The 25,083-nt window shown below is 66.9% G+C and overlaps 2 protein-coding genes across 2 annotated transcripts in view; both read right to left on the bottom strand.

Annotated features, from left to right (window-relative positions):
- LOC141737286 (filamin-C-like) overlaps nt 1-25,083 on the bottom strand; it is a 44,565-nt gene that overhangs the window by 3,224 nt on the left and 16,258 nt on the right. The window contains exons 9-24 of the mRNA XM_074571962.1: nt 24,804-25,051; nt 23,408-23,495; nt 23,147-23,287; nt 22,213-22,341; nt 20,951-21,124; nt 18,708-18,869; nt 16,346-16,549; nt 15,296-15,448; nt 15,075-15,197; nt 12,043-12,285; nt 8,331-8,600; nt 6,602-6,739; nt 5,091-5,206; nt 3,614-3,743; nt 2,122-2,298; nt 271-489 (exon numbers count right to left, since the gene is read on the bottom strand). Coding sequence (XP_074428063.1) covers nt 271-489; nt 2,122-2,298; nt 3,614-3,743; nt 5,091-5,206; nt 6,602-6,739; nt 8,331-8,600; nt 12,043-12,285; nt 15,075-15,197; nt 15,296-15,448; nt 16,346-16,549; nt 18,708-18,869; nt 20,951-21,124; nt 22,213-22,341; nt 23,147-23,287; nt 23,408-23,495; nt 24,804-25,051 — 2,715 coding nt within the window. The remainder of the gene's footprint in view (nt 1-270; nt 490-2,121; nt 2,299-3,613; nt 3,744-5,090; nt 5,207-6,601; nt 6,740-8,330; nt 8,601-12,042; nt 12,286-15,074; nt 15,198-15,295; nt 15,449-16,345; nt 16,550-18,707; nt 18,870-20,950; nt 21,125-22,212; nt 22,342-23,146; nt 23,288-23,407; nt 23,496-24,803; nt 25,052-25,083) is intronic.
- LOC141737287 (uncharacterized) lies at nt 12,293-14,773 on the bottom strand (the record flags this gene model as incomplete). The annotated part of the gene is made up of 1 exon (XM_074571963.1): nt 12,293-14,773. A coding segment is annotated over exon 1 (2,346 nt), but the record flags the coding sequence as incomplete, so codon positions are not given.

Here is a 25,083-nt window from a genome sequence, read left to right as displayed (position 1 = left end):
TGGGGGTCCTCCATCATGTCACCCCGGGGACCCTCTGTCCCACCACCCTGGGGACCCCCAATAATGTCACCCCGGGGGGTCCTTCACGTCACCCAGGGCGTCCTCCACCCTGTCACCCCGGGGACCCTCCATCCCGCCACTCCACTGACCCCTTCCCGTCACCCCACCTCGGGGACCCCCCCCTCTCCCACCACCCTGGGGGTCACCACCCCCCGGGGACCCGTCCCTGTCCCCGTCCGTCCGTCTGTCCGTCCCCCCCCGGCTCCGTACCGGTGACCTTGGCCTTGAAGGGGCTGCCGACGATGTGGTGGGGGCCGCCGTACTTGATGGAGATGAGGTAGTTGCCGGGGGCCATGGGGGTGTAGGTGACGCGGTGGCCCTCGGCGCACTCCACGCAGTCCAGCTTCACCTTGGAGGGGCCGTCGATGGTGACGGCCAGTGCCCCCGCCCCCGCGTTGGCCGTCTTCACCAGGAACTCGGAGCACACGCCTGCGCCGGGGCGGGGGGACACAACGGCACTGGCACCGGTGGCCCCGTTGCCACCACCCCGTGGCCACGTCCCCACTGCCACCGCCCCACGGGCACGTCCCCACTGCCACCACCCCGTGGCCACGTCCCCATCACCACCCTCCGCTTAACCGTGGCCATGGCCATTGCCACCACCTCATGGCCACGTCCCCATTGCCATGGCCACGTCCCCATTGCCATGGCCGCGTCTCCATTGCCACCACCCCGTGGCCATGTCCCCGTTGCCACCCTCCACTTGATCATGGTCATGGTGGAGGTCATGGTCATTGCCATTACTCCAAGCCATGTCCCCATGCCACGGCCATGTCCCCAATGCCACCACTTCATGGCCACGTCCCCATCACCACCCTCCACTTGACCGTGGCCATGTCCCCATTGCCACCACCCCGTGGCCACGTCCCCATCACCGCCCTCCACTTGATCATGGCCATGTCCCCATTGCCACCACCCCATGGCCACATCTCCACTGCCATGGCCATGTCCCCATTGCCACCCTCCACTTGACCATGGCCATGTCCCCATTGCCACCACCCCATGGGCATGTCCCCGTTGCCATGGCCATGTCCCCATTGCCACCCTCCACTTCATCATGGTCATGGTGGAGGTCATGGTGGAGGTCATGGTCATTGCCATTACTCCAAGCCATGTCCCCATGCCATGGCCATGTCCCCTTGGCCACCACCCCATGGCCACAGCCCCACTACCATGGCCATGTCCCAGTTGCCACCACCCCGTGGCCACGTCCCCATCACCGCCCTCCACTTGACCGTGGCCATAGCCATTGCCACCACCTCATGGCCACGTCCCTGCTACCATGGCCATGTCCCCATTGCCACCACCCCGTGGCCACGTCCCCATCACCACTCTCCACTTGATCATGGTCATGGTGGAGGTCATGGTCATTGCCATTACTCCAAGCCATGTCCCCATGCCACGGCCATGTCCCCAATGCCACCACTTCATGGCCACGTCCCCATCACCACCCTCCACTTGACCGTGGCCATGTCCCCATTGCCACCACCCCGTGGCCACGTCCCCATCACCGCCCTCCACTTGATCATGGCCATGTCCCCATTGCCACCACCCCATGGCCACATCTCCACTGCCATGGCCATGGCCATTGCCACCACCTCATGGCCACGTCCCCATTGCCATGGCCACGTCCCCATCACCACCCTCCACTTGACCGTGGCCACGTCCCCATTGCCATGGCCACGTCCCCATTGCCACCACCTCATGGCCATGTCCCCATTGCCACCACCCCATGGCCACATCTCCACTACCATGGCCACGTCCCCGTTGCCACCACCCCATGGCCACGTCCCCATCACCACCCTCCACTTGACTGTGGCCACGTCCCCATTGCCATGGCCACGTCCCCATTGCCACCACCTCATGGCCATGTCCCCATTGCCATGGCCACGTCCCCATCACCACCCTCCACTTGACCATGGCCACGTCCCCATTGCCACCACCCCATGGCCACGTCCCCATCACCACCCTCCACTTGACCGTGGCCACGTCCCCGTTGCCACCACCCCGTGGCCACGTCCCCCCCACCCCCCGAGGCGGGTCCCCCGCCGGCGGTGTCACCTGTGAGCCCCCCCTCGAGGCCGGGCCCGTAGGCGGTGACGAGCCCGGGGTCCCCGGCCTGGCTCTGCTCGCCCACGCGGATGTTGAAGGGGCTGCCGGGGACGTGGCGGCCGTTGAAGCGCAGGTCGATGGAGTGCACCCCGTTCTCCCGCGGCAGGAACCCGATGGCGTACTTGTCTGCGGGCGGCACCGCGTCACTGTGTCACCGTGTCACCACCAGGCACCACCACCCCGTGTCCCCACATCCCCGTGTCCCCATGTCCCCCCATCCCTGTATCCCCATGTCCCTCTCCCCGTGTCCCCACATCCCCATGTCCCAGCGTCCCCGTATCCCCCTGTCCTCACGTCCCCGTGTCCCCATGTCCCCCTCTCCCCGTGTCCCCGCACCCCCGTGTCCCCCTGTCACCGTGTCCCCGCATCCCTGTGCCCCCATGTCCCCCTCTCCCCGTGTCCCCGCACCCCCGTGTCCCCCTGTCACCGTGTCCCCACATCCCTGTGTCCCCATGTCCCCCTCTCCCCGTGTCCCCGCACCCCCGTGTCCCCCTGTCACCGTGTCCCCGCATCCCTGTGCCCCCATGTCCCCCTCTCCCCGTGTCCCCGCACCCCCGTGTCCCCATGTCACCGTGTCCCCGCATCCCTGTGTCCCCATGTCCCCCTCTCCCCGTGTCCCCACGTCCCCGTGTCCCCATGTCCCTGTGCTCCCATGTCCCCCTCACCCCATGTCCCCACATCCCCGTATCCGTGTCCCCACATCCCCATGTGTGTCCCCGCACCCCTCTGTCCCCACGTCCCCACGTCCCCATCTCCCCGTGTCCCTGCATCCCTTTATCCCATGTCCCCATGTCCCCGTAACTCCCTTTCCCCGTGTCCCCATGTCCCCCTGTCCCTGTGTCCCCATGTCCCGTGTCCTATGTCCCCATGTCCCATGTCTCATGTCCCCTGTCCCCATGTCCTGTATCCCACGTCCCCCTGTCCCCATGTCCCATGTCCCCATGTCCTGTGTCCTATGTCCCCATGTCCCATGTCCCCCTGCCCCGTGTCCCCATGTGTCCTATGTTCCCATGTCTCATGTCCTGTGTCCCCATGTCCTGTGTTCTATGTCCCCATGTCCTGTGTCCCCTGTCCCCATGTCCCCTGTCCCTGTGTCCCCATGTCCCATGTCCCCCTGCCCCATGTCCGTGTCCCCATGTCCCTGTGTCCCCATGTCCTGTGTCCTGTGTCCCCATGTCCCGTGTCCCCATGTCCCCTGTCCCTGTGTCCTCATGTCCCATGACCCCCTGTCCCCATGTCCCATGTCCCCATGTCCCGTGTCCCATGTCCCTGTGTCCTGTGTCCCTGTGTCCCCTGTCCCCATGTCCTGTGTCCCCTGTCCCGTGTCCCCCTGCCCCATGTCCCTGTGTCCCCGTATCCTGTGTCCCCATATCCCCATGTCCCATGTCCCCCGTCCCCCGTCCCCCGTCCCGTGTCCCGTGTCCCGTGTCCCGTGTCCCACCGCTGTCGAGCTCGGAGACGTAGCACTCCTCCACCACGCCGCCCGGCGTGTGCACCTTGGCGTCGATGACGCCGCGCGCCCCGTTGAGCTGCACGGCGAAGGATGCCGGCTGGTTCACTGTCACCGTCTCCTGCGGGGACACCGCCATGGCACCGGCACCCCGGCGGGGGGGGGGCAGCAGGAGGGGTCCCAGGGGTGACACGGGGCGGGGGGGGACACACGGGGGTCCCAGGGGGGCATTGGGGGCGGTCCCAAGGGTGACACAGGGGTGACACGGGGGACCCAGGGGTGACACGGGGCACAGGGTGGCACAGGGTCAGCACGGGGGGGGCACGGGGGTGGCACCGGGTGGCGGGGGGGGGGGTCCCAAGGGTGACACAAGGGCAAAAGGTGGCACAGGGTGACACGGGAGACCCAGCAGTGGCACTGGGGGGGGTCCTGGGGTGACACAGGGGTGACATGGGGGGACCCAGGGGTGACACAGGGTCCTCACACCCCCCACGTGTCCCCCATGTCAGCATGGGGGGGGCACAGGGGTGGCACCGGGGGTGACAGCAGGAGGGGTCCCAAGGGTGACACAGGGCACAAGGTGGCCCAGGGGTGACATGGGGGACCCAGGGGTGGCACCAGGGGGGGTCCCAGGGGTGATGCAGGGGTGACATGGGGGACCCAGGGGTGACACAGGGCACAGGGTGGCACAGGGTGACGTGGGGGACCCAGGAGTGGCACCGGGGGGGTCCCAAGGGAGACACAGGGGTGACATGGGGGACCCAGGGGTGACACAGGGCACAGGGTGACACAGGGGACCCAGGGGTGGCATCGGGGGGGTCCCAGGGGTGATACAGGAGTGACACGGGGGACCCAGGGGTGGCACAATGGCACAAGGTGGCCCAGGGTGACACGGGGGACATGGGGTGGCATTGGGGAGGGAGTCCCAGGGGTGACACAGGTGTGACATGGGGGACCCAGGGGTGACACATGGGCACAAGGTGGCCCAGGGTGACACGGGGGACCCAGGGGTGGCATCAGAGGTGGGTCCCAAAGGTGCCACAAGGGCGCAAAGTGGCCCCGGGGGGTGACATGAGGGACCCGGGGGGTGACACGAGGGACCCGGGGATGGCACAGAGGACACAAGGGTGACCCAGGGGTGACACACGGGCACAAGGTGGCCCGGGGACGACACGGGTGATCCAGGGGTGGCACAGAGGACCCAGGGGTGGCCCCAAGGGTGGCATCGGGGTGGGGGGGGGTCCCAAGGCTGCCACCTGGACACAAGGTGGCCCGGGGGTGATGTGGGGGACACGGGGGTGGCACAGGGGACCCAGGGGTGACACGGGGGACACGGGGATGGCACCAGGGTGGCCCTGGGGGAAGGGGTCCCAAGGCTGCCACCGGGACACAAGGTGACGTGGGGGAGGCGGGGGGTGTCTGGGGAGCCCGGGGTGGCAGGGGGGTGGCAGGGGGTGTCCCCGGGCACCTGGAGGCTGGTGACAGTCAGGCGGCGGGCGTCATCGGAGGGGGAGGCGACGGGCACCACGAAGGGGCTGTCGGGGATGTGCTCCTCGTTGAACTTGATGGACACCTCGTAGTCACCTGGGGACACACGGCGGGGCTCGCACGGGGACGGCCGCCCGCGGGGACACCCTCACGGGGGGACACCCTCGCGGGGGGACACCCTTCCATGGGGACAACCTTCCATGGGGACACCATCTCATGGGGACACCCTCAAATGAGGACACCCTTCCATGGGGACACCCTCACGGGGGGACACCCTTCCATGGGGACACCTTTCCATGGGGAAACCATCACATGGGGACAGCCTTCCATAGGGACACCCTTCCATGGGGACAACCTTTCATAGAGACACCCTTCCACGGGGACACCATCACAGGGAGACACCCTTCCATGGGGACACCCTTCCATGGGGACAACCTTCCATAGGGACACCCTTCCATGAGGACACCATCACGTGGGGACAGCCTTCCATAGGGACACCCTCAAATGAGGACACCCTTCCATGGGGACACCCTTCCATAGGGACACCCTTCCATGGGCACACCATCGCATGGGGACACCCTCAAATGAGGACACCCTTCCATGGGGACAACCTTCCACTGGGACACCCTCCAATGGGGACAACCTCTGCACGGGGACACCCTTCCATGAGGACACCATCACGTGGGGACAGCCTTCCCTGGGGACACCCTCAAATGAGGACACCCTTCCATGGGGACACCCTCACGGGGAGACACCCTTCCAGGGGGACACCCTTCCGTGGGGACACCCTTCTGTGGGGACACCCTTGAATGGGGACACCCTCAAATGGGGACACCCTTCCATAGGGACACCCTTCCATGGGGACACCCTTCCATGGGGACAACCTTCCATGGGGACACCATCACATGGGGACACCCTCAAATGAGGACACCCTTCCATGGGGACACCCTTCCATGGGGACACCCTTCCATAGGGACACCCTTCCATGGGGACAACCTTCTGTGGGGACACTCTTGAATGGGAACACCCTCAAATGGGGACACCCTTCCATGGGAACACCCTTCCATGGGGACACCCTTGAATGGGAACACCCTTCCATGGGGACACCCTCACGGGGAGACACCCTTCCATGGGGACAACCTTCCATGGGGACACCATCACATGGGGACACCCTCAAATGGGGACACCCTTCCATAGGGACACCCTTCCATGGGGACACCCTTGAATGGGAACACCCTTCCATGGGGACACCCTCACGGGGAGACACCCTTCCATGGGGACACCCTTCTGTGGGGACACCCTTGAATGGGAACACCCTCAAACGAGGACACCCTTCCATGGGGACACCCTTCCACGGCGGGGTGTGGGGGTCTCCGGGTGCCCCGGGGGGGGGGGGGGTGTGTGTGTGTCGGTGTGTGTGGGGTCGCAGGGGGTGTCGGGGGGTGTGGGGTGTTGCTGTGCCGCCCCCCCCCCCCCCGCCCCGGGACGCACCGGGCTCCTGGACGACGTAGGAGACGCCGCAGGCCCCGTCCTTGCGCTCCTCGAAGGCGATCTCGGCCTTGCTGGGCCCCTCCACGGCGATGGAGAGCCCCCCCGCCCCCGCCTCCCGCGTCCAGATGCTGAACTCCGCTGGGGGGGGGGGGGGGGGGCACACACCGACACCCATGGGTGCCCCCGCGCCCCACAGCCCACCCCACCCCACGCACACCGGGGTGTCAACCCCCGTCCCCCACTGCCCCGGACACCACCCCCCCCCCATAGCACCCATGGCCCCCCCATAGGATCCATACCCCCCCCCCCCCCCAAGCACCCATGGCCCCCCCCAAACCCCAACCTTCACCCCCCCCCCCAGCACCCATAGCACCCATAGCACCCATTACCCCCCCCCCATAGCACCCATAACCCCCATACACCCCCATACACCCCCCATAGCACCCATAACCCCCCAGACCCCCATATCCCCCCCTGCCCCCCATAGCACCCATACCCCCCCATAGCACCCATAACCCCCCAGACCCCCATCTCCCCCTGCCCCCCATAGCACCCATAACCCCCCATTCCCCCCCCAGCACCCACAAACCCCATACCCCCACCATGCCCCCCATCTCCCCCTGCCCCCCATAGCACCCATGGCCCCCCCATAGGATCCATACCCCCCCCCACAAGCACCCATGGCCCCCCCCCAAACCCCAACCTTCCCCCCCCCAGCACCCATAGCACCCATAGCACCCATTACCCCCCCCCCCATAGCACCCATAACCCCCATACACCCCCATACACCCCCCATAGCACCCATAACCCCCCAGACCCCCATATCCCCCCTGCCCCCCATAGCACCCATACCCCCCCATAGCACCCATAACCCCCCAGACCCCCATATCCCCCCCTGCCCCCCATAGCACCCATAACCCCCCATTCCCCCATAGCACCCAAAAACCCCCATACCCCCATATCCCCCATACCCCCCCACCCCCCATAGCACCCATACCCCCCCATAGCATCCATACCCCCCCATACTCCCCATACCCCCATAGACCCCCATCTCCCCCCCCCATATCCCCCATAACCCCCCATTCCCCCCATACCCCCCATCTCCCCCATACCCCCCCATAGCATCCATAACACCCCATACCCCCATAGCCCCCCATCTCCCCCCCCATCTCCCCCCCCATCTCCCCCATACCCCCCCATAGCATCCATAACCCCCCATACTCCCCATAGCCCCCCGTCTCCCCCATACCCCCCATACCCCCCATTCCCCCCATAGCCCCCCATCTCCCCCCCATCTCCCCCATAACCCCCCATACCCCCCATAGCCCCCCATCTCCCCCCCACATATCCCCCATAACCCCCCATTCCCCCCATTCCCCCCATAGCCCCCCATCTCCCCCATACCCCCCCATATCCCCCATAACCCCCCATACCCCCCACTCCCCCCACAGCCCCCCATCTCCCCCCCCATCTCCCCCATCTCCCCCATACCCCCCATACCCCCCATCTCCCCCATACCCCCCCATATCCCCCATAACCCCCCATACCCCCCATAGCCCCCCGTCTCCCCCATACCCCCCATTCCCCCCATAGCCCCCCATCTCCCCCCCCCATATCCCCCATAACCCCCCATTCCCCCCATTCCTCCCATAGCCCCCCGTCTCCCCCATACCCCCCATACCTCCCACTCCCCCCCCAGCCCCCCATCTCCCCCCCCCCCCCAGCTCACCTGGCACCCCGGCCACGCCGCGCTGGAGGCCGGTGCCCCCCGCCCGCACCTTGTGGGCCCCCCCTTCGCCCAAGGGCCCCACGGTGAACTGGAAGGGGCTGCCGGGCACGTGCTGCCCCCGGTACTTGACGCTGACGGTGTGGGGGCCCATCTCCTGGGGCACGAAGCGCACGCTGTACACCCCCGCGCCCCCCGCCACCACCTCCGCCTCGAAGCGCTGCCCCGAGGGGCTCAGCACCTGCGCCGCCAGCTCCTGCGCCGCCGCCTCGCCTGCGGGCACCGCGGCACCCCCTCAGCCACAGCAACACCCCCCCGCCCCGCGCAGGGCGACGGGGCGCCCCGGCACCCCGGCACAGCGGGGCGGCGGGGCACCCCCTCACCCCAGCACCCCCGCACCCATCACCCCGGTAGCGGGGCATCCCGGCACCCCGGCACCGCGGCATCCTGACACCCGTCGCCCCGGCATCGGGGCATCCCGGCACCATGGCGACGTGGCACCCCAGCGCCCATCGCCCCGGCATCGGGGCATCCCGGCACCCCGGCACCACGTCACCGTGGTGCCCCAGCACCCATCGCCCCGGCACCATGGCAACACGGCACCCCAGCACCCATCGCCCCGGCGCAAGGCAGTGGGGCACCCCAGCATCCCATCACCGCGGCATCCTGACACCCATCACCCGGGCATCGGGGCATCCCGGCACCCCATCACCCCATCACCATGGCAACGTGGCACCCCAGCACCCATCGCCCCGGCACCAGGGCATCCCGTCACCATGGCAACGTGGCACCCCAGCACCCATCACCCCGGCATCGGGGCATCCTGGCATCCCAGCATCCCATCACCATGGCAACATGGCACCCCAGCACCCATCACCCCGGCATCGGGACATCCCGGCACCCCATCACCCCATCACCATGGCAACATGGCACCCCAGCACCCATCACCCCGGCATCGGGACATCCCGGCAGCCCATCACCCCATCACCATGGCAACGTGGCACCCCAGCACCCATCACCCCGGCATCGGGGCATCCCGGCACCCCATCACCCCGTCACCATGGCAACACGGCACCCCAGCACCCATCACCCCGGCACCAGGGCATCCCATCACCATGGCAACGTGGCACCCCAGCACCCATCACCCCGGCATCGGGGCATCCTGGCATCCCAGCATCCCATCACCGCGGCATCCTGACACCCATCACCCCGGCATCGGGACATCCCGGCTCCCCATCACCCCATCACCATGGCAACGTGGCACCCCAGCACCCATCGCCCCGGCATCAGGGCAGTGGGGTACCCTGGCACCCCGGCACCCCGTCACTGTGGCATCCTGACACCCATCACCCCGGCATCGGGGCATCCCAGCACCCCGTCACCATGGCAACGCGGCACCCCAGCACCCATCGCCCCGGCATTGGGGCAGCGGGGCACCCCGGCACCCCGTCACCCCGGCACCGTGGCGTCCTGACACCCTTCACCCCGGCATCGGGGCATCCCAGCACCCCATCACCCCGTCACCATGGCAACACGGCACCCATCACCCCGGCATCGGGGCACCCCGTCACCATGGCAACGTGGCACCCCAGCGCCCATCGCCCCGGCATCGGGGCATCCCGGCACCCCATCGCCGTGGCAACGCGGCGCCAGGGCACCCCAGCGCCATGGAGTCACGGCGTCCCGGCACCCGGCACCCCGGCGTCGGGGCACCGGGGGGGTGCCCTGTCCCCCCCTCGCCCCGTCACCATGGCGTCCTGGCACCCATCACCCCGGCGTCAGGGCACCGAGACACCCTGTCACCACGACACGCTGTCACCCTGGCACCCCGCCATCCTGGCACCCCGGCAGCCCATCACCAGGGCACCCTGTCACCTTGTCACCTTGGCACCCTGGCACCCCGTCACCCCATCGCCCTGGCACTCTGGGCACCCTGTCACCCTGTCACCCCCCCCATCCCCATGTCACCATGGCACCCTGTCACCCCGTCGCCTGGTCACCCTGTCACCCTGCCATCATGGCACCCCGTCACCATGGCACCCTGGCACCAGGGCACCTTGTCACCCTGCCGTCCTGTCACCCTGGCTCCGTGACACCATGGCAGCCCATCACCAGGGCACCCTGTCACCTTGTCACCTTGGCACCATGGCCCCCTGTCACCCCCCCTCCCCATGTCACCATGACACCCTGTCACCCTGTCACTCTGGTCACCGTGTCACCCTGGCACCCTGGCATGAGGGCACCCTGGCACCCTGTCACCCCCCCATCCCCATGTCACCCCGACACCCTATCACCCCATCGCCCTGTCACCCTGTCACTCTGGTCACCCTGTCACCCTGTCACCCCCCCATCCCCATGTCACCCTGTCACCCCATCGCCCCGTCACCCCGTCACCCCGCCATCATGGCGCCCCGTCGCCCCGTCACCCTGTCACGAGGGCACCCTGTCACCCCCACCCCCGTGTCACCCTGTCACCCTGTCGCCTCGTCACCCCGCCACAACCCCCCCGCAGTGACCTCGTGCGAGGGACGTGCGCCCTCACGAGCGGTTGCACACGCACCCCCCCCCACCCCCCCCCCCCGACTCGTGCGCACTCGTGCGAGGGGCTCGCACGCTCTTGTGAGCGCGGCGTGCGAAGGCGGCCCGGGGACGGCGAGCGTGTGGCACGCGCGGCTCCGGGGGAACGCGTGTCCCCGGCCTCGTGCGAGGGGTGGGGGGGGGGCGTGCGGGTCCCTGGTGAGTGCACACACCCCACCCCCCCCCCACTCGTGAACACACCCCCCCCCCCCCGTGCGAGCGCACCCACAGGCGCAGGTGTGCGTCCAGCCCTCGCACGGACACGCTCCCCTCGCACGCGCATCCGGCCCTCGTGCGAGCGCGGCCCTGGGGTGATCACGCCCCCCGTGCAAGCGACCCCCAGCCCTCGTGCAAGCGGGTGCTCACACGCACCCCCCCCCCCGTGCAAATGCCCCCAGCGCTCATGCAAAGCCCCCCAGGCCCCGTGCAAAGGCCCCCAGCCCTGGTGCAATCACACCCCTCGTGCAAAGGCCCCCAGCCCTGGTGCAAGCACGGCCCTGGTGCACTCACACCCCCCGTGCAAACACCCCCCAGCCCATGTGCAAGTGCCCCCAGCCCTGGTGCGCTCATGCCCCCCGTGCAAAGGCCCCCAGCCCCCGTGCAAACACCCCCAGTCCTCATGCAAACTCCCCAGTCCTCGTGCAAACCCCCCAGCCCCCGTGCGAAGCCCCCCAGTCCTCGTGCAAACGCCCGCCAGCCCTCGTGCAAACGCCCCAGCCCTCGTGCAAAGTCCCCCAGCCCCCGTGCAAACACCCCCAAGTCCTCGTGCAAATGCCCCCATCCCTCGTGCAAAGCCCCCCAGCCCTCGTGCAATCACACCCCTCGTGCAAACGCCCCCAGCCCCCGTGCGAAGCCCCCTGCCCTCGTGCAAAGCCCCCAGTCCTCGTGCAAAGCCCCCCAGCCCTCGTGCAAACGCCCCCATCCCTCGTGCAAACACCCCCATCCCTCGTGCAAACACCCCCAGCCCTCGTGCAAAGCCCCCCAGCCCTCGTGCAAACACCCCCAGCCCTCGTGCAAACGCCCCCATCCCTCGTGCAAAGCCCCCCATCCCTCGTGCAAACACCCCCAGCCCTCGTGCAAACGCCCCCAGCCCCCGTGCGAAGCCCCCCGGCCCCGGTGCTCCGGCGGGCACACGCACCCTCCTGGCCGCGGGCGATGGAGCCGAAGGAGCCCAGCCCCTCGCGGGCCAGGAAGCCCCCGAAGACGTTGGGGAAGGGGTCGCCGCCGACCTGGGTGGACTCCTCCACCCGCACCTCCCGCGTGGTCTCCCCGCCCCGCGTCTTGCTGATCTCCGTGCGCTCCGTGCGCGTGTACGTGTGGCTGCTCCGCGTGAAGCTGCGCGTCAGCCGCTCCTGCGCCGACACCATCTGGAACCAGTTCCCTGCCCCGCCGCGCCCGCAGGCGGGGACACGGCGCCCGGGGGGACGGACGGGGACGGGGGGGACGGAGACACGGAGACGGGGATGGAGACACAGACACGGGGATGGACGGAGACGGGGGGGACGGAGACACGGACACGGGGATGGAGACACAGACACGGGGATGGACGGAGACACGGAGGGATGGAGACACGGACACAGGGATGGATGGAGATGGGGAGGGACGGAGACATGGACATGGGGATGGATGGAGACGGGGAGGGATGGAGACACGGAAACAGGGATGGACGGGGACGGGGAGGGACGGAGACACGGAAACGGGGATGGACGGGGACGGGGAGGGACGGAGACACGGAAACGGGGATGGACGGGGACAGGGAGGGACAGAGATGGGGAGGGACGGAGACACGGACACGGGGATGGACGGGGACACAGAGGGATGGAGACGGGGACACAGGGAGGGATGGAGACATGGATGGACGGAGACGGGGATGGACGGAGACACGGACACAGGGATGGATGGAGACAGGGAGGGATGGAGACACGGACACAGGGATGGACGGGGACGGGGAGGGACGGAAACATGGACATGGGGATGGATGAAGATGGGGAGGGACAGAGACACGGACACAGGGATGGATGGAGACGGGGACAGGGATGGACGGAGACACGGACACGGGGATGGACGGAGACAGGGAGGGACAGAGACATGGACATGGGGATGGATGAAGATGGGGAGGGACAGAGACACGGACACAGGGATGGACGGGGACGGGGAGGGACAGAGACACGGACATGGGGATGGATGGAGACACGGACACGGGGATGGACGGGGACGGGGATGGACGGAGACACGGACACGGGGATGGACGGGGACACAGAGGGATGGAGACACGGACACAGGGAGGGATGGAGACATGGATGGACGGAGACAGGGATGGACGGAGACACGGACACAGGGATGGACAGGGACACAGAGGGATGGAGACACGGACACAGGGAGGGATGGAGACATGGATGGACGGAGACAGGGATGGACGGAGACACAGACACAGGGATGGACGGAGACAGGGATGGACGGAGACACGGACACGGGGATGGAGACACGGACACGGGGATGGAGACACAGACACGGGGATGGACAGAGACACAGAGGGATGGAGACACGGACGCAGGGAGGGATGGAGACATGGATGGACAGAGACAGGGATGGACGGAGACACGGACACAGGGATGGATGGAGACGGGGATGGACGGAGATGGGGATGGACGGAGACACGGACACGGGGATGGAGACACAGACACGGGGATGGACAGAGACACGGAGGGATGGAGACACGGACACAGGGAGGGATGGAGACATGGATGGACGGAGACGGGGATGGACGGAGACACGGACACAGGGATGGATGGAGATGGGGAGGGACAGAGACATGGATGGATGGAGACGTGGATGGACGGAGACACGGACACAGGGATGGACGGAGACAGGGAGGGATGGAGACACGGACACGGGGATGGACAGAGACGGGGAGGGATGGAGACACGGACACAGGGATGGATGGAGACATGGATGGACGGAGACGGGGATGGACGGAGGCAGGGATGGACGGAGACACGGACACGGGGATGGACAGAGACAGGGAGGGATGGAGACACGGACACGGGGATGGATGGAGACGGGGAGGGACGGAGACGTGGATGGATGGAGATGGGGACACGGGGATGGATGGAGACAGGGATGGACAGACACAGGGACAGATGGAGACGTGGGTGGATGGAAACATGGAGGGATGGAAATAGGGATGGGTGGAGGCATGGACACAGGGATGGATGGACACAGGGATAGACGGAGACACGGACACGGGGATGGACAGAGACGGGGAGAGATGGAGACAGGGATGGACGGAGACAGGGACATGGGGATGGATGAAGATGGGGATGGACGGAGACGGGGATGGATGGAGAGGGGGACACAGGGATGGATGGAGATGGATATGGAGACATGGACACAGGGATGGATGGAGATAGGGATGGATGGAGACAGGGATGGAGACATAGAGGGATGGAAATGGGGACACAGGGATGGATGGAGACAGGGAGGGATGGGGATGGAGATGGATGGAGACAGGGATGGATGGAGACATGGAGGGATGGAAACGGGGGTGGATGGAGACGGGGATGGATGGAGACAGGGATGGATGAAGACATGGGTGGATGGAGACGTGGACACAGGGACGGATGGAGATGGGGATGGATGGACACAGGGATGGATGGAGACATGGAGAGATGGAAATGGGGATGGATGGGGACATGGACACAGGGATGGATGGATGGATGGATGGATGGAGACATGGAAGCAGGGATGGATGGACACAGGGATGGAGGCAGGGATGGATGGAGACGTGGGTGGATGCAGGGATGGAGGTACAGAAGGATGGATGGACAGACGCATGGACGGATGCGTGCGCGGATGGAGACAGGGATGGAGACAGGGATGGAGACACAGAGGGGTGGACGGAGGCAGGGACGGAGGCGCAGAGGGGCGGACACGCGGACGGTCACGGGCACAAGGGGACGGGAGCGCGGAGGGACGCGCGGACGCAGGGAAGGGCACGGAGGGACACGGGGACGGACGCACGAGGAGAGAAGGAAGAAGGAGGCAGAAATCAGAGCTGGAGCGGCCGAGACGCGTCCCCCTCCCCGTCCCCGTCCCTGTCCCTGTCCCCAGGCCCCACAGAGGAGGAGGAGGAGGAGGAGGAGGAGGAGGAGGAGGAAGACCAGCCCCTACCTGGGATCTTGAGGTTGAGGTCGCAGGTGCTGCCGATGGTGGCGATGGAGGGGGCCTGGCGCGGGCGCGTGATGCTCTCCTTCATGCGCCCCTCGCCCGTCACCTTCACCGTGAAGGGGCTCCCTGCGGGCGACGGTCACCTCAGGGACCCGGCCACCCCGGTGCCACCTGGGTGCCACCTCCCCCCCTTCTCCCCCACCCCCGCGTCCCCGTCCCCCCACCTGGGACGTGTTTGTCGGCGAACTTGATGTTGATGATGTAGTTGCCGGGCTCGGTGGGGCAGTAGGTGACCTTGCAGGTGCCGTCCTCCACGTCCTCGCAGTTGATGTCCACCTTGCTGGGACCCTCGATGGACAGGCCCAGCCCCCCGTAGCCTGGGCAGCCACAGGGACACGCTCGGAGATGTCCCACGGCTGCTGTCCCCGCCCTGGCCGTGGTCACGCCGCGGCCACCATCTCATCTTGGTCATGGCCGCGGCCACGGCCACCGTCTTATCCCACCCACGATCACACGGCCGCCATCCCTTCTTGGCCAGGGCGCACCACGGCCATAACCACGGCCACAAGCACGGCCACCACCCCGCCCTATCCCGGCCACAGCCATGACATGGCCTCGGCCACCACCTCGTTCTGGTCATGGCCATGGCCACCATCTCATCCCAGCCACAACCACGGCCACCATCCCATCCCATCCCGGCCATGGCCACAGCCATGACGTGGCCTTGGCCACCATCCCATCCTAGCCATGGCCACGACCACCACCTCATCCCACCCATAACCATGGCCACCACCCCACCCTGGTCATGGCCACAGTCATGACGTGGCCTTGGCCACCATCCCATCCTAGCCATGGCCATGGCCACCATCTCATCCCAGCCACGACCATGGCCACCATCCCATCCTGGCCATGGCCATGGCCACTGTTTCATCCCACCCATACACCACCCCATCCTGGCCATGGCCACAATCTCATCCCAGATGTGGCCACCATCTTATCCCCCCGCATGACCAGGGCCACCACCCCATCCTGGCCATGGCCACAGCCACGACATGGCCTTGGCCACCATCCCATCGTAGCCATGGCCTTGGCCACCATCTCATCCCAGACACGGCCACCATCTTATCCCCCCCATGACCAGGGCCACCATCCCACCCTAGCCATGGCCACGGCCACCACCTCATCCCACCCATGCCCGCCCCACGGCGCTGCCCCCCACCCCCCCCGCCCCAGGCCCCATCCCCGCCCCTCGGGGCGCCCCCCAGGGCCCTCACCGGCGCTGCGGGTGTCCACGATGAACTCGGCCACCTCGAAGGTGTGACCTTCCACCAGCCCCTTGCCCCACACCTTCACCCGGCTGGCGTCCCCGATCTCCGACTGCCCCACCAGGATCTTGAAGGGGCTGTTGGTGACGTGCTGCCCGCTCTTCCTCACGCTCACCACGTGCTCGCCCACCTCCTTGGGCGTGAAGGAGATGCCTGGGGGGGGGACGGGGGACACGCACCGCCCTCAGCCACCTCTGCCAGCCCCCCGGCCACCACCGCCGGCCGCCGGCCACCGCCACCAGCCCTGGCCACCACCACCACCAAACCCCGGCCAGCTCTACAAGCTCTGGTCGCCACCATCACGATGAGCTCTTGGCCGCCACCACCACCACCACCAGGCCACCTCCACCAGCCCCTGGCCACCACCACCGACCCCTGGCCACCCCTGCCAGCCCCTGGCCACCACCACCAGCCCCTGGCCACCACCACCACCACTAGCCACTGCCCACCACCACCAAACCCTGGCCAGCTCTACAAGCCCTGGCCGCCACCATCACAATGAGCTCTTGGTGGCCACCACCACCACCACCACCAGGCCACCTCCACCAGCCCCTGGCCACCACCACCAACCCCTGGCCACCACCACCAGCCCCTGGCCACCACCACCGACCCCTGGCCACTGCCACCAGCCCTGGCCACCACCACCACTACTAGCCACTGCCCACCACCACCAAACCCTGGCCAGCTCTACAAGCCCTGGCCACCACCATCACGACGAGCTCTTGGCCGCCGCCACCACCACCACCAGGCCACCTCCACCAGCCCCTGGCCACCACCACCGACCCCTGGCCACCCCTGCCAGCCCTGGCCACCACCACCAGTCCCTGGTCACCACCACCGACCCCTGGCCACCCCTGCCAGCCCTGGCCACCACCACCAGTCCCTGGTCACCACCACCAACCCCTGGCCACCACCACCAGCCCCTGGCCACCACCACCACCACTAGCCACTGCCCACCACCACCAAACCCTGGCCAGCTCTACAAGCCCTGGCCACCACCATCACGACGAGCTCTTGGCCGCCACCACCACCACAACCAGGCCACCTCCACCAGCCCTGGCCACCACCACCAGCCCCTGGCCACCACCACCAGCCCCTGGCCACCACCACCACCACTAGCCACTGCCCACCACCACCAAACCCTGGCCAGCTCTACAAGCCCTGGCCGCCACCATCACAACGAGCTCTTGGCGGCCACCACCACCACCACCAGGCCACCTCCACCAGCCCCTGGCCACCACCACCGACCCCTGGCCACCTCTACCAGCCCTGGCCACCACCACCACTACTAGCCACTGGCCGCCACCACCAAACCCTGGCCACTGCCACCAGCCCCTGGCCACCTCCACCAGCCCCTGGCCACGACCATCAGTCCCTGGCTACCACTGCCAGCCCCTGGTCACCACCACCAACCCCTGGCTACCTCTACCAGCCCCTGGCCACCACTACCAACCCCTGGCCAGCTCTACCAGCCCTGGCCACCACCACCATGAGCTCTTGGCCACCATCACCAACCCCTGGCCACTTCTACCAGCCCTGGCTACCACCACCAAACCCTGGCTACCACCACCAGCCCACCTCCACCAGCCTTGGCCACTGCCACCAGCCCCTGGCCATCTCCGCCACCAGCCCCTGGCCACCTCTACCAGCCCTGGCCACCAACACCACTAGCCCCTGGCCACCACCACCAACCCCCGGCCGCTGCCACCAGTCCCTGGCCACCTCTACCAGTCCCTGCTCACCTCCACCAGCCCCTGGCCACTGCCACCAGTCCCTGGCTACCTCTACCAGCCCCTGGCCACCACCACCAAACCCTGGCCAGCTCTACCAGTGCCGGCCACCACCACTACCAGTCCCTGGCCACCACCACCAACCCCTGGTCACCTCTACCAGCCCCTGGCCACCACCACCAACCCCTGGCCACCACCACCACCAGCCCCTGGCCACCACCACCAACCCCTGGCCACCTCTACCAGTGCTGGCCACCACCACCAACCCCTGGCCACCACCACCAGTCCCTGGCCACCACCACCACCAACCCCTGGCCACCACCACCAGTCCCTGGCCACCACCACCACCAACCCCTGGCCACCACCAATGTGCCCTGGCTGTGGCCACCAAGCCCTGGGCACCCAATGCCACGGGGCCACCCATCCCTGCGACCCCACAGCCCTCTCGTCCCCGGGTCCTGCATCGCCCCCTCCCCCTTCCCGCCGCCTCCCGGGTCTCCCGGCCCCAGGTGCCAACGTCCCCACGGCGTCCCCACGGGGTGTCCCCACGGTGTCCCCACGGTGTCCCCCCCCCCACGCACCGATGTGGCGGTTGGGCAAGCGCTTGAGCAGACAGGGCTCCTCGTTGCCCGAGGGCGCCCGGATGCTGGCCGTCAGCAGGCTCAGGTCCGTCTCCGTGATCTTCAGCGAGACGTCCGTCGAGGTGCCCACGTTGAGCTGGGACGTCCGCATGGAGTCGTCCCCTGCCGAGGTGCCATCAGTGGGGCCCGCCGGGGGGGGACACACGGCACCAGGTGGGGCCGGGGGGACGGATGGATGGAGGGATGGATGGAGGGATGGAGGGATGGAGGGATGGAGGGATGGAGGGATGGATGGAGGGATGGAGGGAGAGATGGAGGGATGGATGGAGGGATGGATGGAGGGATGGATGGAGGGATGGATGGATGGATGGAGGGATGGATGGATGGAGGGATGGATGGATGGAGGGATGGAGGGATGGATGGAGGGATGGATGGATGGATGGAGGGATGGATGGATGGAGGGATGGATGGATGGAGGGATGGAGGAATGGACGGAGGGATGGAGGGATGGATGGATGGATGGATGGAGGGATGGATGGAGGGATGGAGGGATGGATGGATGGATGGATGGATGGAGGGATGGATGGATGGAGGGAGGGATGGATGGAGGATGGATGGATGGATGGAGGGATGGATGGAGGGATGGATGGAGGGATGGAGGGATGGATGGATGGAGGGATGGATGGATGGATGGAGGGATGGAGGGAGAGATGGAGGGATGGATGGATGGATGGATGGATGGATGGATGGAGGGATGGATGGATGGATGGAGGGATGGAGGAATGGACGGAGGGATGGAGGGATGGATGGATGGATGGATGGAGGGATGGATGGAGGGATGGAGGGATGGATGGATGGAGGGATGGAGGGATGGATGGATGGAGGGATGGATGGATGGAGGGAGGGATGGAGGGATGGAGGGATGGATGGAGGGATGGAGGGATGGATGGAGGATGGATGGAGGGATGGAGGGATGGATGGAGGGATGGAGGGATGGATGGAGGATGGATGGATGGAGGGAGGGATGGAGGGATGGAGGGATGGATGGAGGGATGGAGGGATGGATGGATGGAGGGATGGAGGGATGGATGGATGGAGGGATGGATGGATGGAGGGAGGGATGGAGGGATGGAGGGATGGATGGAGGGATGGATGGAGGGATGGATGGAGGGATGGAGGGATGGAGGGATGGAGGGATGGAGGGATGGAGGGATGGAGGGATGGAGGGATGGATAGAGGGATGGAGGGATGGATGGATGGATGGATGGGGTCTCCATGGCCACCTGGTGGCCACGCAGGTGGCCCCATGGCCAAGGTCGCCATGGTTCTGGCAATGGGATCCCCAGGGATGGTCCCCATAGCCATGGGGGGGGGGGGGGTCCCCACGGCCCCCCCCCACAAAGGTCCCCACGGCCACGTGATGGGGTCTTGGTGGCCAGGCACGGCCGGGGACACCATGGCTATGGAATGGGTTCCTGGGGGCCGTGCTGGTGTCCCCGTGACCACAACCACACCGGGTCCCCACGGCCACGCAGGCGCCTCCACGGCCGTTGACCACGTAGGTGTCCCCATGGCCATATGGAGAAGGTCCCCACGGCTGAGGCTGGAGAGGGTTCCCACAGCCACGTGATGGTGTCCCCAAGACCCCCTGAGGTCCCCATGGACCATGTGATGGCGTCAAGGCCCCATGACCATGACGTCCCCATGGCCACATGATGGGTTCTTGGTGGCCAGAGATGGCCGGGGACACCACAGGTGTGTGATGGGTTCCTGGGGGCCATGCAGGTGTCCCCATGGCCATGACCACCACCAAGTAGGGTCTCCATGGCCGTGACCACACAGGTGTCCCCATGGCCATATGGAGAAGGTCCCCACAGCTGAGGCTAGACAGGGTTCCCACGGCCACAGGATGGTGTCCCCAAGGCCCCTTGAGGTCCCCAAGGCCATGTAATAGGGTCCCCAAGGCCCCATGATGTCCCCATGGACCATGTGATGGGGTCTTCAAGTCCCCATGACGTCCCCATGGCCACGTGATGGGTTCTTGGTGGCCAAGGATGGCCGGGGACACCACGGGTGTGTGATGGGTTCCCGGGGGCCGTGCAGGTGTCCCCACGGCCATGACCACCACGAAGTAGGGTCTCCATGGCCGTGACCACGTAGGTGTCGCCCCCCCTCCCCCGGCCCTACGGAGGTCCCAAGGACCTGGGTGGGCTCCCGAGGCCCTGGGTGGGGGCCCGTCTCACCGGTGATCTTGGCGGTGAAGGGGCTGCCCGGGATGTGCTTGTCATCGAAGCGGACGATGATGTTGTAGTCCCCGGGGGCGGTGGGCAGGTAGGACACGGTGCAGGTCCCGTCCTTGTTGTCCTGGCAGGTGATCTCCGCCTTGGAAGGGCCCTCCACCGCCAAGGAGAGCCCACCTGGGGGGCAGGAGATGGGCATTAGGGGTCTCCAACCCCCTCTCAGCCCCTCTTGGTGGCATCAATGGGGTCTCCGACCCCTTCCCAGCCCCTCTTGGTGGCATCAATGGGGTCTCCGACCCCTTCCCAACCTCTCTTGGTGGCATCAATGGGGTGTCCAACCCCCTCTCAGCCCCTCTTGGTGGCATCAATGGGGTCTCCGACCCCTTCCCAGCCTCTCTTGGTGGCATCAACGGGGTGTCCAACCCCTTCCCAGCCCCTCTTGGTGGCATCAATGGGGTGTCCAACCCCCTCTCAGCCCCTCTTGGTGGCATCAATGGGGTCTCCGACCCCTTCCCAACCTCTCTTGGTGGCATCAATGGGGTGTCCAACCCCTTCCCAACCCCTCTTGGTGGCATAAAGGAGGTCTCCAACCCCTTCCCAGCCCCTCTTGGTGGCATCGAGGAGGTCTCCAACCCCTTCCCAACCCCTCTTGGTGGCATAAAGGAGGTCTCCAACCCCTTCCCAACCCCTCTTGGTGGCATTGAGGAGGTCTCCAACCCCTTCCCAACCTCTCTTGGTGGCATCAACGGGGTGTCCAACCCCTTCCCAGCCCCTCTTGGTGGCATCGAGGAGGTCTCCGACCCCTTCCCAGCCCCTCTTGGTGGCATAAAGGAGGTCTCCAACCCCTTCCCAACCCCTCTTGGTGGCATTGAGGAGGTCTCCGACCCCGTCCCAACCCCTCTTGGTGGCATCGAGGAGGTCTCCAACCCCTTCCCAACCCCTCTTGGTGGCATCAAGGAGGTCTCCAGCCCCTTCCCAGCCCCTCTTGGTGGCATCGAGGAGGTCTCCAACCCCTTCCCAACCTCTCTTGGTGGCATCAACGGGGTGTCCAACCCCTTCCCAGCCCCTCTTGGTGGCATCGAGGAGGTCTCCGACCCCTTCCCAGCCCCTCTTGGTGGCATCGAGGAGGTCTCCAACCCCTTCCCAGCCCCTCTTGGTGGCATCGAGGAGGTCTCCGACTCCTTCCCAACCCCTCTTGGTGGCACGGCGTGGGGTGACCACAACCCTCCCAGACCCCCTGGTTGTCCCCCTCGGCCACCGCTCACCCTCCCCGGCGTCCTTGGTGACGATGGTGAAGGTGCACGGCTTGTTGACCATGCCGTGGCTCAGCCCCGGCCCGTAGGCGCTGACGTGCCGGGGGTTGATGGCGTCCACGTAGAACTGGAGGGGACTCCCTGGGGACACGGGGCGGGGGGAGGGACACGGCGGTCGGGGACCCCACGGGGACACCAGCCCAGACCCACCACGGTCTCCTCATCCCATGACGCCCATCGTGGGCCCCAGCTCTCTGCCCCACGGCGCCCACCGTGGTCTCCCAACCCCATGGTGCCCAACCCCATGGAACCTGTCATGGTCTCGCAACTCTATGGGACCCACCGTGGTCTCCCAACCCCACGGAGCCCACCATGGTCTCCCAACCCCATGGTCTCCCAACCCCACCATGGTCTCCCAACCCCATGGTCTCCCAGCCCCATGGTGCCCACCACAGTCTACCATGGTCTTCCAACCCCACCATGGCCTCCCAGCCCCATGGAGCCTATCATGGTCTCCCAACCGCACGGAGCCCACCACGGTCTCCCAACCCCATCATGGTCTCCCAACCCCATGGAGCCCAACCCCATGGAGCCCACCATGGTCTCCCAACCCCATCACGGTCTCCCATGGTCTCCCAACCCCACGGAGCCCACCACGGTCTCCCAACCCCACGGTCTCCCAACCCCATGGAGCACAACCCCATGGAGCCCACCATGGTCTCCCAACCCCATCATGGTCCCCCAACCCCACGGAGCCCAACCCCATGGAGCCCACCATGGCGCCCCAACTTTATGGTACCCACCGTGATCTCCCAACCCCACGGAGACGATCACGGTCTCCCAACCCCATGGGGACCAACCCCACGGGTGCCCAACCAGGCCCAGGTGACATCAGCCTGGCTCAACGCGCCCCCCAGCGCCCCCCAGCGCCCCCCGGGGGTCTCACCGGGGATGTGGTTGCCGTCGTAGCGGATGTCCATCTCGTGCAGCCCCTTCTCGGTGGGGGCGTAACGCACCGTCACCGTCCCGTCCTTGTTGTCGGTGATGTTGGGTCGCGCCGTCTTCCCCGAGGGCATCCGCACCTCCCCTGCGGCCCCCCCCCACGTCAGCTGGCCACCGGCCACCGCTGGCTGGTGCCCCACGGCGCCCCCCGGCCCCGGCGTGTGCCCCCCCTGCCCACCCCACCCCACCCCACCCCGCCCCATACCTGTGATCTCGCCCTTCTGCACGGTGAAGGGGATGACCAGGTTGAAGGGCCGGAGGTTCTCAGCGGTGGCCGGGGGCTCATCCGTGGCCTGGCGCCGTGGGGCAGAGAGGAGGGGTAAGACCCACGGCACCCCAGCGGGGGCTGCCAACCCCATGGTGCCCACCACAGCCCCAACTCTCTGCCCCACGGCACCCAGCGTGGTCTCCTTACTCCATGGCTCCCAACACGGTCTCCCAACTCTCTGCCCCACGGCGCCCACCACCGTCTCCTCACCCCATGACGTCCACCATGGCCCCAGCTCTCTGCCCCACGGCGCCCACCACCGTCTCCTCACCCCATGACGTCCACCATGGCCCCAGCTCTCTGCCCCACGGCGCCCACCACCGTCTCCTCACCCCATGACGTCCACCATGGCCCCAACTCTCTGCCCCACGGCGCCCACCACGGTCTCCTCACCCCATGACGTCCACCATGGCCCCAGCTCTCTGCCCCACGGCGCCCACCACGGTCTCCCAACCCCATGATGTCTACCACGGCCCCAACCCCATGGTGCCCCCCATCGTCTCCCACTCCATGGTGTCCAACCCCATGGTGCCCCCCATCATCTCCCACTCCATGGTGTCCAACCCCATGGTGCCCCCCATCATCTCCCACTCCACGGTGTCCAACCCCATGGTGCCCACCATCATCTCCCACTCCATGGTGTCCAACCCCATGGTGCCCCCCATCATCTCCCACTCCACGGTGTCCAACCCCATGGTGCCCCCCATCGTATCCCGACCCCACAGAGCCCACCAGGGTCTCCCAGCTCTCTGATGCCCATCAGGGTCTCCCAACCCCACGGGGCCCACGGTGGTCTCCCAACCCCACGGAGCTTATCACGGTCTCCCAACCCCATGGAGCCCACCATGGTCTCCCATCCCCACAGAGCCCAACCCCATGGAGACTATCATGGTCTCCCAACCCCATGGTGCCCAACCCCATGGAACCTGTCATGGTCTCCCAACTCTATGGTATCCACCATGGTCTCCCAGCCCCATGGAGCTCAACCCCATGGAGACTATCATGGTCTCCCAACCCCACAGAGCCCACCATGGTCTCCCAACCCCATCACAGTCTCCCATGGTCTCCCAGCCCCATGGTGCCCACCACATTTTCCAACCCCACGGAGCCCACCATGGTCTTCCAACCCCATGGAGCCCAACCCCATGGAGACTATCGTGGTCTCCCAACCCCAGGGAGCTCAACCCCATGGAGACTATCATGGTCTCCCAACCCCACGGAGCCCACCATGGTCTCCCAACCCCACAGAGCCCAACCCCATGGAGACTATCGTGGTCTCCCAACCCCAGGGAGCCCACCGCGCCCCGCCCCCTACCCCGCCAAGGCCACCCACCAGGACGTGGAAGGGGCTGTTGGGGACGTGCTCGCCCCCGAAGCGGATGGTGATGACGTATTTGCCGGGCTCGGGGGCGGTGTAGAAGATGTCGAAGGTGCCGTCGTGGTTCTCCACCACGTCCACGTCCAGCTCGGCCCCGTCGGGGGTGGACACCTTGCAGGTGACCTTGCCCTGCCCGGCCGCCTTGGCGTCCACCGTGATCACCGTCTCCTCCCCGATCTGGATGGTGGGGCCCAGACAGGCACCTGGGGGGCGGGGGGAGAAGGTGTCACTCGTG

The sequence above is a fragment of the Larus michahellis genome, unplaced genomic scaffold (assembly GCF_964199755.1).
Source record: "Larus michahellis unplaced genomic scaffold, bLarMic1.1 SCAFFOLD_399, whole genome shotgun sequence".
NCBI lineage: Eukaryota > Metazoa > Chordata > Aves > Charadriiformes > Laridae > Larus > Larus michahellis.
The sequence above is the reverse complement of the archived record's forward strand: the minus strand, read 5'-3'. Positions and strand labels throughout refer to the sequence as shown.